Source organism: Phycodurus eques, chromosome 6 (genome assembly GCF_024500275.1).
Source record: "Phycodurus eques isolate BA_2022a chromosome 6, UOR_Pequ_1.1, whole genome shotgun sequence".
Taxonomy (NCBI): Eukaryota; Metazoa; Chordata; class Actinopteri; order Syngnathiformes; family Syngnathidae; genus Phycodurus; species Phycodurus eques.
Window position 1 is genome coordinate 25,681,601 of NC_084530.1, and position 14,391 is coordinate 25,695,991.

A 14,391-nucleotide genomic window follows, 5' to 3' on the forward strand; every position below is an offset into this window, starting at 1 on the left:
GAGCTAGTAAGTTTGACTCATGAGACACAAAAACACACGTGTACCTTCATAGGGCTCGCCTGCATTGGTTTGTCTTGCCAAATGCAAAAGTGAAACTGATCAAGTTGTAACTTGATATTTTATCATGTTAAAATGTGAAACATGTTAAAAGGTGAAATTTATCACATTTTAAAATGATTTTTTGAAATAACTGGTTGTAAAATCAGAAGCCTATGAAAACATGTTTTTAACTACTACATTGCTTTTCAAAGCGGGATCGGTAACAAAAATCCTTGCAATATCGAACACAATTAGCAATTTTGATTTGGATTGCCACATAAAATGACGTAGCGGGCCGGATCTGGCCCCGGGCCACTAGTTTGACACCTGTGCGTTATAACGTCATATTGATTTTTTTTACGTTATACCATGATACTGAACTTTTTTTGCTTATGCACTTTTACTTTATTCTGGCCACAATTTAATTTTCTTCGCAATGTCATGTTTTTGAAGTTGAAGGGGGGAAGGGAAAATGTCATGAAATTAAGGCTTGCATTGGGCGTCCTTCGTGTTTGGACATGCTCGGTTAGTGGACGGCACTACGTGTAGTTTGCCATCGACCCATTGAAGGGGTGAAGTTACGAAAAAAAAAAAAAAAAAAAAATACCGAACACCCCTTCCAACAACGCTCAGCCTCCTCGGAGCACCGCGACGTCACAGGGCCATTAAGGCTCGTGATTGGTCCCGTCAGCAGATGGGGGAGTCCTAATGAGCGGGCTCCAGGAGGGGGAAGCGAGCTTGACATCTCCGGGCTGGACCACAACACGTCGCTGCCGGCTTTATCGCATCACGCTCATCCGTGGGCCGTGGGAGACGACACATCCGCAGGCACGCACGCACGCAGCCCACCCTTCCCGACCTTCCCTTTTTTTTTTTTTTTTTTTTTTTTTTAAAACAACGTTTTGCTTCCTTTGCTGACTGCATGTTCAGCCACACACTGCCCCCCCGCGCATCCTCACGTCGGCCCCGCCGCATGCAGCCCGGGCGAGCATGGACAGTCGCGTCCTCGAGCATCACCCTCACGCCCACTTCGGTGGCTCGTTGGGCGGGCTGGTGGGCTTCCCGTATCCGCTCGGTGCTCACCACCACCACCACCACCACCATCACCACCAGCAGCACCAGCATCAGCAGCAGCACCACCACTACGAGCTCGCCGGCGCGCACCACCTGCAGTCCGCGGCCGCCGTCCCCTTCACCATAGACGGATTACTAAACGGCTCTTGCTCGGCCTCGGTGGTGAGCTCCGGCGCGCTCTTGTCCCCCGACGGCCAGTACAAACTCTCCGGTAAGCTCGCCCCTCTCCGTCCCCTCTAAATAGCAACTCGTTTTGTAATTCCCATTGCGTCAGTTAACCACATTCCAATCATGTGCAACCGAAAATGAAGTCCTTTTCCCCCCCCCAGTGAATCTATTTGAACGTTTACTACGTTTTGGAGGGAATTCTCATTTGTGTTTTTGCGGTGATGCCAAACCATGCCATTGCTTTTTTTAATATAATTCATTTTGAGCGAGGGCTAAATTATTATTATTATTTTTAAAAGCTGTTAAAACACTTTTGTTTCTGCAGGCATTCGAGTAAGACTTTATTTTTTTTTAGAGGGAGGGTATTTGTTCTATTTGGTCATTTTTATGTATTTTGAATTGATTGAGTTTCCTCTTGTATTTAACTGTAAAATATCGTGTTTCTCTATTTTATGTACGTCTCTGGAAAAAGAAAATCAGTGCGAAATGATCAGTTTACGTCAACAAAATCTTCATTGAAATGTAAAGAAACTGCATGAAGTGTTTGTCTTTTTTTGTGTGTAAACGTCTATATGATTGTGACGATTAAACGATTAAGTTCCATCCTATATTGAGCATTGATTTTCCCTTAAAGACAAAAAAAAAACGAAACAAAAAAACAACGCATGCATCACATAACTGTAATTAATAGGCTTCTCCTAATTGGCAAAGCTGTCAGTCAATTAATGATGAGGTCATAACGCTTTACAATAACACTAACAGATTCCGGGGACCCAGACAAAGAAAGTCCCGGTTGTAAACGGAGAAGAACCAGGACCAACTTCACAGGCTGGCAGCTGGAGGAGCTGGAGAAGGCCTTCAACGAGAGCCACTATCCGGATGTGTTCATGCGGGAGGCGCTCGCCCTCAGGCTGGACCTGGTCGAGTCCAGGGTTCAGGTAACTGCATGGGCCACTATTCATTCGGTTATTTTGGACTGTGTTTGAAATGCATGTTTGTTTAAAGAACAAATCACCACCACCACCACCACCCCCCCCCAAAAAAAAAAAAAAAAAAAAAAAAAAAAAGGTCAGGAGGGCTGTTTGTGCAGGAGATGGCCCGTGAAGGCCCACCCCATACAGGGGGCAGCTATTTGTCAATTAAAGCTTCGATAAAGGGCCCCCCTTTGAATTATGCATGGGGACAACCTATTGATTTTTGGGTTAATAATAAATAAAAACAAAAAACAAAAAACAAGGCTTGTTACACAACAGACAAAAGGGGCTAAAAAAAATTATATTTGAGCCATTTCTCTATTTGAATTTGTTATTTAATGTTTTGCACCAATGGAGGCAGCAGTAAGCCGTTGCATTCATTATTCTTTTAATATTTAATATGAAAATTAATTTGAATGTATTTATCATATTTTAATCTCCGAATGTGCATTTGGGATCAAACCATACAATCACAATTACAAAGGAAAGGAAATGATTTGTACTTGAAATATATTATGTCTTATTATACATACATATATAATTATATTGAAATCATATTGCTATAAGATAGTACTATTCATAGTAAATAATCAAATAAACTAATATGCATTAGATTGACTATTTTTTCATTAAAATTAAGAACAGCAAATTTAATTCAAAGGATTATGCTGCACTAAAATAAAAGATGAACATGATGGCTGTATTAATTATAAGCTATTCATTGCTGTGCTCATAAGTTTACATACTGTATACTTTGTAAGATTTGTACCATTCTTTACAGAAATCGAGTGATCAGGCTAACTATTAAAAAAATGGTATTAAGCATTTAATAATAGCACAATCAAAACAAAACGTAGCAATAAAGAAAATAATGGAGTGTCACACACAAAAACATCACGACAAGCATCTCTTCAGTTTATAAAATTAAAAACACTACAACGTATCATTGTGAAATTTCAACAAATAGTATTCTAGGATGTGTGAGACAAAAAAAGATGTTCTGAATAAATAAACAAACAGTAAAAAAAAAAAAAAAAAAAAGAAAAGAAAAGAAAAAGACGCACACGTCATGATCGACCAACTGGGTGATGCTTTATGTTCTTGGGGGGATTTTTTTATTTTATTTTTTTGCTCGTAAACCTCATCTTATTCAGCCTTCAAGCTGCTTATAAACGCTCCTTTATCGCAGGTTTGCGAAGGGTGTGGGGAGAAGGAGGAGGGGGCGCGGGGGGGTGGGGGGGGGGCGCACGATAGAACCGACATCAACAATCCAACATTGTCGCGCACCGTGTCCGCGCCTCGTCCTCATTATCCGCCCCTTATCAGCGCCCAACACGCGGCCCTCAGCGAGCCCAGAGGCCGGGCCGAGAGAGCTCCCAGGCGGGGGGGGGTCGTCGCTCTGTTGGCCGGCTGAGAGGAAGCGGGGAGGGGCGGTGGGCACGCCTTGGTGTCAAAATGAAACGCTTCCAATTAGTTAGGGCGCAATTAGACTTAATTGGCAGAGTTGGGCATTAAGCAAACTCATTGGCGATTAACGCAAACGCTTCTGCTGTGACCTCCTGCGGGACAACAATGCCTCCTATTCGATACGTGATGGAGGAAAATGTCAAGCCCAGACCCACCGATCACCAAATGTGCAAAAATAAAACAAAACAAAATCTCCCAATATTGTAAAGTGTTGTCTTGCTATTAAGAATAACTGACAGATTTATTACACAAGTTTTTATTTTTTTATATAGCCTCGCTGCCATATATAGAAGCAGAAAATCCGATTTAAAAGTATAGTGGAGCGTCCAAAGTGGATCACAAAAACAGAGAGTATACATAGGTTCAATCTGACTTTGTCAACTAAGAAACCGTCGCTCATCATTTCTGTTCGTGCATATCAAGAGCTTGAAATGCGCAAAATGGATGCTCGGAATTTGCCACAATGAACGAGTACAGGAGTTAAAATGATAAGAGTCACTTAACAAAAGGTGAGGCTGTTCAAATAGGTATCACATGTAAGAAGTGAATATATTACAGTCAGGTGTATGTATAAAATGAGTGGAGTGATAATTTCACCTGGTCAATTGGAACAATCTGTTCGGTGGGCATAATTGAGTTGTTATGGACATTGGGGAAAGCTGTTTAAGGAGATTTGAATGATGTCGTTTACAGTAATGGGGCAATTGTATAGAAAAATTGATACATGGATGGATGGGTTTGGATATTGGTGCTATTATGTTAATTTGCACTTTTATTTTGTTTTTAACAAATGTATGTATACCTCTTGAGATCTCAAAATGTTAATGTGCTGTGGAATTTTAATATAGGCCATTTTGGTTCCTTGTTTGTTTTGCTTCTACACTGATTTACAGTGATCATACCATTTATGTGTCATATCGTCAGTAAGCCAAAAGTACCTTAATGTACAACAAGTGTGTCCTTGTATCTATTCTAATTGACTGGTGATTATTGCTGCTAATTAATTTACGTACAGTCAGCTCATTAAGTTCCTCGCAGCATCACAGCAGGAAGTTAGTGTGTTTCGTTTTTTTTGCCTGACAAAAATGTATGTAGGTAAGTCAGTAAATTTGATTTCGTAGCGCACTTCTCACAGAGAGGGCTTCACATGCTTAAAACAGATGAACAAACATTTTACATTTCAGTCAATACAAGGAAAAACATTAATGAAAAAAAAATCAAAAAATCAAACATCATCAAACAATCAAGTCTTACTGGAATGCCTGCCAAACAGATGCGTTTTTAAACTGCGTTTTAAAAATGTCTCGCTCCAATGAAAGCGCACGACACAATTTGGGGGCAGCCGACTACAAGGCTCTCTGTCACCTTTAGTTTTTAATCCTGTTTAAGGGACAGTAAGTAAAAGGCACTCAGCAGTGACCTAACAAGACAATAAAATTAGACCAGATCCACTCAGTATGGAGGAGAGATAGAGGAATTGTGTAGTGAATCCTAAAATGGAGGGAGCCAGCGCAAGGACGACAAAATGCAAGAGATGTGGCTGAATTTATGGGAGCTAAACAAAAACCATTAGCTCTAAACTAATTGGAGATGGTCCAATGAAGTTTTGTTTGGAGTAAACCAGTCTCATGTGTTTGTGTGCGTAGGTTTGGTTCCAGAACCGACGTGCTAAGTGGAGGAAGAAGGAGAACACGAAGAAAGGGCCCGGGCGGCCCGCGCACAACTCCCATCCGACCACGTGCAGCGGCGAGCCCATGGACCCCGAGGAGATCGCGCGGCGGGATGAGGAGCGCGCCGAAAAGAAGAAGCGCAAGCAGGAGAGGAAGCTGCTCAAGTCGCAGAACAAACTTCTGCACGGTGACAGCTTCCACACGCCGGGCGGCTCCGAGAGTGACAGCGGCGTGTCGCAGTTCACCGACAGCGAGCAGCAGCCTTCTTCGGGCCCCAACGGGAATACTCACGCGGAACTGCCGTTGACGTCGAGGCTTGCCGAAGGACACCGAACTGAATCCAGCTGTGACCAAACCCGACATGACTTCAACCACCAAAACCAAAGAAGAGAAGCGGAGCAGGTTTCTCCGGGCAGCACGCACAGCTCCGGAAGCCCTTCGGGCCCGAGAGCCTCGGCCCTGCAGAAGCGCAACCCTTTCAGCGTGGAGAGCCTCCTCTCGGACGCCACGCCTCGTCGGAAGCCGCTGGACTTCCCCTCACTGCCCACCCAGAGGACACTGGTGGGTAAAGGCCACTTCTTGCTTTACCCCATTACCCATCAGCCCCTTGGCTTTCTCGTGCCCCAAAGGGCCCTGAAGGTGTCACCCTGTCAGGACGACATCAACAGGCTCCACCTGGGACAAAGTCTTGAACAGACATGCGCTCCCACTGACCTCTCCTGCGCTCTCGCTAAACCTATAAGCGCGGATCATAAAACACACGACCACCGTAGTCCTGCTAGCAATAGAGTCGACATAGAGGAGGAGTATGCCGGCGATTGTTCCACGCTCGCCAAGTCTCAGGCATCCTCTCAGTCCGCCGATTCCGGCGAGGCGGGGAGAGTCCTAACGGTGGCGGTGACCAGTAGCTGCCAAGCCGAGGAGCGGAGTGCAAAGGAGGAGCGAGCGTCTCCGGGCCTCTCCCAGGGTCTCGGCGCGAACACTGACTGTAGGGAAGCGCCTGAAACAGATGGCGAGGACGTGGATATGGACTAACACTTGCTATAGGAACACACACAAAGCAGCATTGCTCAGACGCGGTCAGAAACAAGGCTACAGTAGGGGTATTTTGGTCTTTCAAGGTACAATAATGTTCCCCTGATTAGTGGACTTCCAGGTACAGGTATGTTTCCAACATGTATAAGCCTCAATGGATACAAAAATGTTTGAGTGACAAGTCCTTGTACCCCTAAAGCTATTTTTTTTCTGAGAGTGGACTGTTGAAACATTCCCAAAGCTCTGCATAGATGCTTGCAAACATATCAGGAATCGGGAGACTTGAGCCACGTTTCCACCAAGCAACACAGTTCACTTCAGCTCAAGGTCTGGTTGGGAACGCTAAACCCTGTTCCGGCATGATTCCATTGACGAACGAAGCCTCTTTTACTCAGAGATCCCGGAAAACGGCTCTGTCAGAGCTGTGTCAGAAGATCCAGTCGCTATTGCCTTTTATACAGATCCCAGCAAAGGCGGGGCATGATCGCACGCTTTTCCACGTCGCTGTTGTCCTTGTTTTTTCGGACTTAAAAGACCCCAAGATCTCAATCAATCCGGATCTCAACTGCTGTGTACTTTACCTCTCCACCTTTTTTTACGTCGTGTTGTTATGTGTGGAGGTCGAAAAGAGTAGCAGGCCTATTTTTTTAAAAGTAAGGACTAGAAAGTGCAGATACTCATTTTCAAATGTAGGGAGTAAAATGAAAACGTTGTCAGAAAAATACATCCCCAAGTCAAGTACCGATACCTACGATACCTAAAAATCTGCTTGAGTACAGTAAGGCAGTACTGTATTTGTACAACAAAATCAGTGAGAAACTTTCCACCCATGTTCCGTCATTCACTTTCTTCACAGCAGATGTAGCTCGGCTATTATCTCTGAAGGTGGAATATTGGCGAGGAGACTTGGTCTCATTGTGGTTTACTCGTAAAAAGGGCCTGTAAAAAAGGCGGATGAATCCCTGCTTGAGCAGGGATGTGTAACAAGGGGCTACAGTCAATGAATTCAACAAGTAAGACCGTGGTAGAACATGACATGGAGGATATCAAGCATGTGTTCGTTCGTCATGGCATAGCAATCCCATTGACACAAGGGAGTGACCATTGTCTGTCAACCAATCAATGGACTGCAATGTGTCTCGCTCCACCCATTGCAAGGTAGCGAATTTCAAATCAGTTATTGTGGCTTGCTGCACAACTTTGGACAATGGGGGGAAAAAAACAAAAAAAAACGTGTGTCGCACATTTACAGAAGACATGAACTGCACTGCTTGGTGGAAAAGGGGCTTTAATCCTCACCTATTTTTTAATCACACGTGTCCTGAATGCTGAGGCCGCAGGTTTTCTTTTTTTCTCTTTTTGGCGACCAAAACCTGTAAAGAAAACATGTCTTACCTGCAACCGAAATCCTCAGATATTGTAAAAAGGAGAAAACAATATTTATATGTAAACGTTTTGATAAATAAAAGCTATTGTTTAAAAGTGAGCACTGTCTTTGCACGGATGGAGCAAGGGAACGGAAAAATGGGGGGCAGGGGGGGATCTTGTGGACCGTTGTGGGCGTTAGAGCAGATAAATCCCCCTCTCTCACTACCGTCTGGCTGTTTGTATTTATTGCTTTAACAAATTTATTCATTTGAAAAGGCCGGCCTGGAATGAGGTTAGTGGCCGCCGGCTATAGGACCCTGCGCCTCCTGCTGAGTTTTGATATGAAAGTAATTATTTTCCCACTGGCTGCTGCAGGGTCTCCAGGCAGCTCCCCTTCCTCCTCCTACCCCCCTCCTCAGCCCAAAGGGTTATTAGACATTAGTGATTTCTAGTGATATGGAATCACATAAACTTCCTACAATAATAGAATTAGCATGAAAGGCAGGGGTGTCAAATTGAAATGGGGGAATAATAGCCAGCTGCACGGCGCTCGTGCACGCGCCTGGCAGCCTGCATGCGTGTGTGTGCATAGACTATTGAGCGTATGAAGGAGGGGTTGGGGTGGGTTTGGGGTGTTTGATTCGTGGGGCGGAATTTTCATGAGCTGGCGCGCTTGTCAGGCAGCCCTTGTTGCCGGCTATATTAAGATAGATGTTCGATGATATCCCTCATTGTTCTGTCGCTTATATTGATGTCGCTGCCTTATCGCCCTATTGATCATGTGTCGCACATAATAGGACAGGCGTGCTGCCTGCGTCCCGCCCCCCTTTCCCTCACAAAAGGCACCGGAGCCCCTTGTCATTTGTTGTTATTGTGGGGGCCCTACGGGAGTGAGCCAGATAAAGATTCAGGGAAGGGGGAAAATGGAGTGGGCGCTAACATTAATAATTTTTTTTTTTTTGGGGGGGGCTCAAACTAAAGAAAGATGCTTGAACCAGATTTTTTTAGGCATTAGGCCTCTTTTTTGTACACATACTTGAAGCTCTATAGAACTGTGAGATGCAAATGAAGCCATGGCTAATACAGAATTAGGAACACTGTGATGAAACTTAACAAAATAAACGGATTAACGTAAGAAAATATAAAATCAATTAAATGAGAAGAATGTCTAGTTTGGAAAAATTCCAAAAAGGCAAGCTGTCCAAAAAAATTTTCATAGCCCAAATTCGCACGCAAAATAGACAGTAACTATTAATAATAGTCCACAGTGGTTTTGATCAAATTAAACTTTAAATCACAGAATGATTAAAAAATATATATATACTATTTTATTGCGGCATGCCTTTGATGGTCTTTTGTCGTGTTTAAAATAAAAAAATAATAGAGTTCATAATGACACACTAGTTTTAGGCTGCAATATTTAGTTATAAAAAGCGGAGGCAACAACTTATTTGGTGTTGGTAAAGATGGAGGTTGTAGCCCAAAATACATCCTGAACAAGAAAAACCTAACTGCTTGAAAACATCTTTTAACTCGTTAGTGCTTTAGCTTAGCAAGATAACACAAGCGAGGCCAAATGAGCTAACATTTTCATCAGTTCAGAGAACAGTTACTCATTGCAATGTGTTTCCAAACTTGACATTTTATACAACTTAGAGAGAAATTAGTAATTTCAACGTGTTTTAAAAATTGGCTTTCTATACCACTAATTTGTGTCATGAAATAACTTAAAACCTGATTCAAACACGCTACGAATGCTAATAAGTGTTTCCACAAGACAGAACAAGCTACGGTCCAATTATCGCAATGCATTCGGGGACTTTTAGTATGAACATTGAGTTTTGATGACCGCTACGCATATTTTTCTGGTAAAAAAATTATTCATTTTCTATCGTCTTCTAAAATTAATGTAAATATGATAATAAAACAGCCAAATCGTATGAAAACCGAAGCAATATTTCTCATGAAAAATAATGTAAATCCAATTAATCCGTTCTCGATACCCAAAAATATATATTTTTTTAAATATATTTTTTGGAGAGAATAACCATATATTAACAGACGTGCAGAAAACAATGTGAACTAAATGTAAATGACTAATGCAACGGATAAATGAACACTAAACATAACTTGTGCCTTTACTGAAGACTCATTGGTTTAGCTAGAACGGCGAAGAGGGGAAAGCGAGGAGGACAGGTATTGTTTGGAATGGGAACAGCCTTTTTTTTTTTTTTTTTTTTTTTTAATCCAACCAGCTTCAGAGCCTGAACCCCTATTGTGCAAAAAATCTGTCGTCAATGTGGACTTCCCATGCATGCACATGTCATGGCAATGCAGCCCTATGGGGGACACCAGCCAGTGCAAACTGTAGGCTGGTCCCATCAAGCTTAAAACTCTGCCAAACAAATATGAGCGTTCATCCAAAGAATTCCATACTGGATCGGTCGTGGTCCGGGTTAACAACGTCCGCCACCGGCGCCGTCAACCTGCAGGGCGCCATTGGAAATTCAGCTACTGTGGGTCGAAGTCGAAGAAGTGGTGGTGGAAAGTGGGTTCTTCGGCAGAAAGAGAAGAGGAAAGCACAGAGCCTAGAACTGAATGTGGGGACTTTGAATGTTGGGACTATGACAGGAAAATCTCGGGAGTTGGTTGAGATGAAGGTTAGGAGAAAGGTTAATATATTGTGTGTCCAGGAGACCAGGTGGAAAGGCAGTAAGGCTAAAGGTTTAGGGGCAGGGTTTAAATTATTTTACCAAGGTGTAGATGGGAAGAGAAATGGAGTTGGAGTTATTTTAAAAGAAGAGTTGGCTAAGAATGTCTTGGAGGTGAAAAGAGTATCAGATCGAGTGATGAGGCTGAAACTTGAAATTGAGGGTGTTATGTGTAATGTGATTAGTGGCTATGCCCCACAGGTAGGATGTGACATAGAGGTGAAAGAGAAATTCTGGAAGGAGCTAGACAAAGTAGGTCTGAGCATCCCAGACAGAGAGAGAGTCGTGATTGGTGCAGATTGTAATGGACATGTTGGTGAAGGAAATAGGGGTGATGAAGAAGTGATGGGTAAGTACGGCATCCAGGAAAGGAACTTGGAGGGACAGATGGCGGTAGACTTTGCAAAAAAGGATGCAAATGGCTGTAGTGAACAACTTTTTCCAGAAGAGGCACGAACATAGGGTGACCTCCAAGAGCGGAGGTAGAAGCACGCAGGTGGATTACATTTTGTGCAGACGAAGTAATCTGAAGGGGTTACCGACTGTGAGGTAGTGGTAGGGGAGAATGTGGCTAGACAGCATAGGATGGTGGTGTGTAAAATGACTCTGGTGGTGGGGAGGAAGACTAGGAAGACAAAGGCAGAGCAGAGAACCATGTGGTGGAAGCTGAGACAGGATGAGTGTTGTGCAGCTTTTCGGGAAGAGGTGAGACAGGCTCTCGGTGGACAGGAAGAGCTTCCAGAAGACTGGACCGCTGTAGCCAAGGTGATCAGAGAGACAGGCAGGAGAGTACTTGGTGTATCTTCTGGCAGGAAAGTAGAGAAGGAGACTTGGTGGTGGAACCATACAGTACAGGAAATCATACAAGGAAAAACTAAGAAGAAGTGGGAAACTGAGAGGACCGAGGAGAGGCCAAAGGAATACATTGAGATGCGACACAGGGCAAAGGTAGAGGTGGCAAAGGCCAAACAAGAGGCATATGATTTATGGCAGGTTGGACACGAAATAAGGAGAAAAGGATCTATACAGGCTGGCCAGACAGAGGGATAGAGATGGGAATGATGTGCAGCAGGTTAGGGTGATTAAGGATAGAGAGGGAAATATGTTGACTGGTGCCAGCAGTGTGCTAGCTAGATGGAAAGAATACTTCGAGGAGTTGATGAATGAGGAAAATGAGAGAGAAGGGAGAGTAGAAGAGGCAAGTGTGGTGGACCAGGAAGTGGCAATGATTAGTAAGGGGGAAGTTAGAAAGGCATTAAAGAGGATGAAAAATGGAAAGACAGTTGGTCCTGATGACATTCCTGTGGAGGTACGGAAGCATCTAGGAGAGGTGGCTGTGGAGTTTTTGACCAGCTTGTTCAATAGAATTCCAGCGCGTAAGAAGATGCCTGAGGAATGGAGGAAAAGTGTGCTGGTGCCCATTTTTAAGAACAAGGGTGATGTGCAGAGCTGTGGGAACTATAGAGGAATAAAGTTGATGAGCCACACAATGAAGTTATGGGAAAGAGTAGTGGAGGCTAGAGTCAGGAAAAAAGTGAGTATTAGCGAGCATCAGTATGGTTTCATGCCTAGAAAGAGTACCACAGATACATTATTTGCTTTGAGGATGTTGATGGAATAGTACAGAGAAGGTCAGAAGGAGCTACATTGTGTCTTTGTAGATCTAGAGAAAGCCTATGACAGAGTACCCAGAGAGGAACTGTGGTACTGCATGCGGAAGTCTGGAGGGGCAGAGAAGTATGTTAGAATAACACAGGACAGCAGAACAGCGGTGAGGTGTGCTGTAGGTGTGACAGACGAATTTAAGGTGGAGGTGGGACTGCATCAGGGATAAGCCCTGAGCCCCTTCCAGTTTGCAGTGGTGATGGATAGGCTGACAGATGAGGTTAAACTGGAATCCCAGTGGACCATGATGTTTGCAGATGACATTGTGATCTGCAGTGAAAGCAGGGAGCAGGTGGAGGAACAGTTACAAAGACGGTGGCATGCACTGGAAAGCAGAGGAATGAAGATTAGCCGAAGTAAGACAGAATATATGTGAATGAATGAGAGGGGTGGTGGGGGAAGAATGAGGCTACAGGGAGAAGAGGTAGCAAGGGTGGAGGACTTTAAATACTTGGGGTCAACCGTCCAGAGCAATGGTGAGTGTGGTCAGGAAGTGAAGAAACGGGTCCAAGGTTGGAACGGGTGGAGGAAGGTGTCAGGTGTGTTATGTGACAAATGAGTCTCTGCTAGGATGAAGGGCCAAGTTTATAAAACAGTGGTGAGGCCAGCCATGATGTACGGATTAGAGACAGTGGCACTGAAAAGACAACAGGAAGCAGAGCTGGAGGTGGCGGAAATGAAGATGTTGAGGTTCGCTCTCGTGTGACCAGGTTAGATAAAATTAGAAATGAGCTCATCAGAGGGACAGCCAAGGTTCGATGTTTTGGAGACAAAGTTAGAGAGAGCAGACTTCGATGGTTTGGACACGTCCAGAGGAGAAATAGGGAGTATATTGGTAGAAGGATGATGAGGGTGGAGCTGCCAGGCAAGAGAGCTCGAGGAAGACCAAAGAGAAGGTTGATGAATGTCATGATGGAAGACATGAGGGCAGTTGGTGTTCGAGAGGAGGATGCAGGAGATAGGCTCACATGGAAAAGGATGACGCGCTGTGGCGACCCCTAAAGGGACAAGCCAAAGGGAAAAGAAGAAGAAGAAGAAGATGCACGTCATGGGATGTTTTGTGTGGACACTCGCGGCTAAGTCCCACGGTTTTCGTACAACAACAAAAACGGAATCGTATGAAAACTAGGGCATACGAAAACAGGTTCCCCTGTAAAATGCATTATTATGACTACTATATCCTATTTTATATTTCTCAGGGTGCTTGAGCTTCCCTAAAATGGATTAAAACTAAATCCTGTAACTCGCTAGCACTTTAGCTTAGTTAAATAGCAAAAGCTAAGCCTCGCAAGCTAACATTTTCAACAATTTAGAGAACAATTGCTGCTCGTGTTTTCAAACTTGGCATTTTACACCACTAATTTATATCATAAAATTACCTTTAACTTGATTTTAACAAATATAATAAGTGTTGCTGCTAGCAACGTACAGTTATCGCAAAAGCGATACTTGTAGTATGCGATGTACATCTTTTTTGTTGTTGTTTTTTTTAATGCGATCATCTTTCGAAATTAATTTTCTTTTAAGGGGGTTAGCTATTGTCAGTAACTAATACATAGTAGGGACTACTCTATAAAATGTGCTATTTTTAGGGTTGCCTGATTGGACAAGCCGAAAGTCGCAACAACAACTCGAGCATCACTAAAATGGGTTAAATGTCCACGAGGACCAGATGGAACACAGGGAGGGTGGGCGGGAGGAGGGGGGGGGGGGCATGTTAAGATTATGCTCTTATAAACGCCACCCCAGTCCACTGGAAAGTGAAATCCCAATTATTAAAAGCATTAATTCTTGCCGGCGTGCGCGCGTAGGAGCCGTGTTGACAGGCCGCCTAAATATCCCTGATCCCTCCCGGTCACAGCGCCCGCTTTATTTGCAAATAAATTGACGCAGGATCCGAGGGACGGGAGGCTTTGCTCTGCGGAGCCCGAGCTAAAAATGAATTTCCGCGCCCGAGTCCCTTTAATAATATTTACATAATTTTCGCCCGGCGAGCGCGCTGTTTGCGCTGCAGGAAGCAGGGCGGCTTAGAGGAAAATAATTAGACATGAGGAAGAGGACGAGGATGACGATGGAGGAGGAGGATGGAGGATGGGTTAAGACCCGAGCTCAACACTAAATTCCCAGACAGCTAAAATCAATGAAAGTAATAACCCTATTATTTAATTCATAAGGACATTATTTTCCCATAAGGCCTCGGGAAACGTCCTCTTCGACCGA

The 14,391-nt window shown here is 43.9% G+C and overlaps 1 protein-coding gene across 1 annotated transcript; it reads left to right on the forward strand.

Annotated features, from left to right (window-relative positions):
- Positions 1 to 1,029: 1,029 nt before the first annotated feature.
- Positions 1,030 to 6,489, forward strand: LOC133404417 (homeobox protein unc-4 homolog). The gene is made up of 3 exons (XM_061680286.1): positions 1,030 to 1,324; positions 2,044 to 2,219; positions 5,369 to 6,489. The coding sequence occupies exons 1-3, from the start codon at positions 1,030 to 1,032 to the stop codon at positions 6,425 to 6,427; spliced, it is 1,530 nt and encodes a 509-aa protein (XP_061536270.1). The 3' UTR covers positions 6,428 to 6,489.
- The last annotated feature ends 7,902 nt before the right edge of the window (positions 6,490 to 14,391 follow it).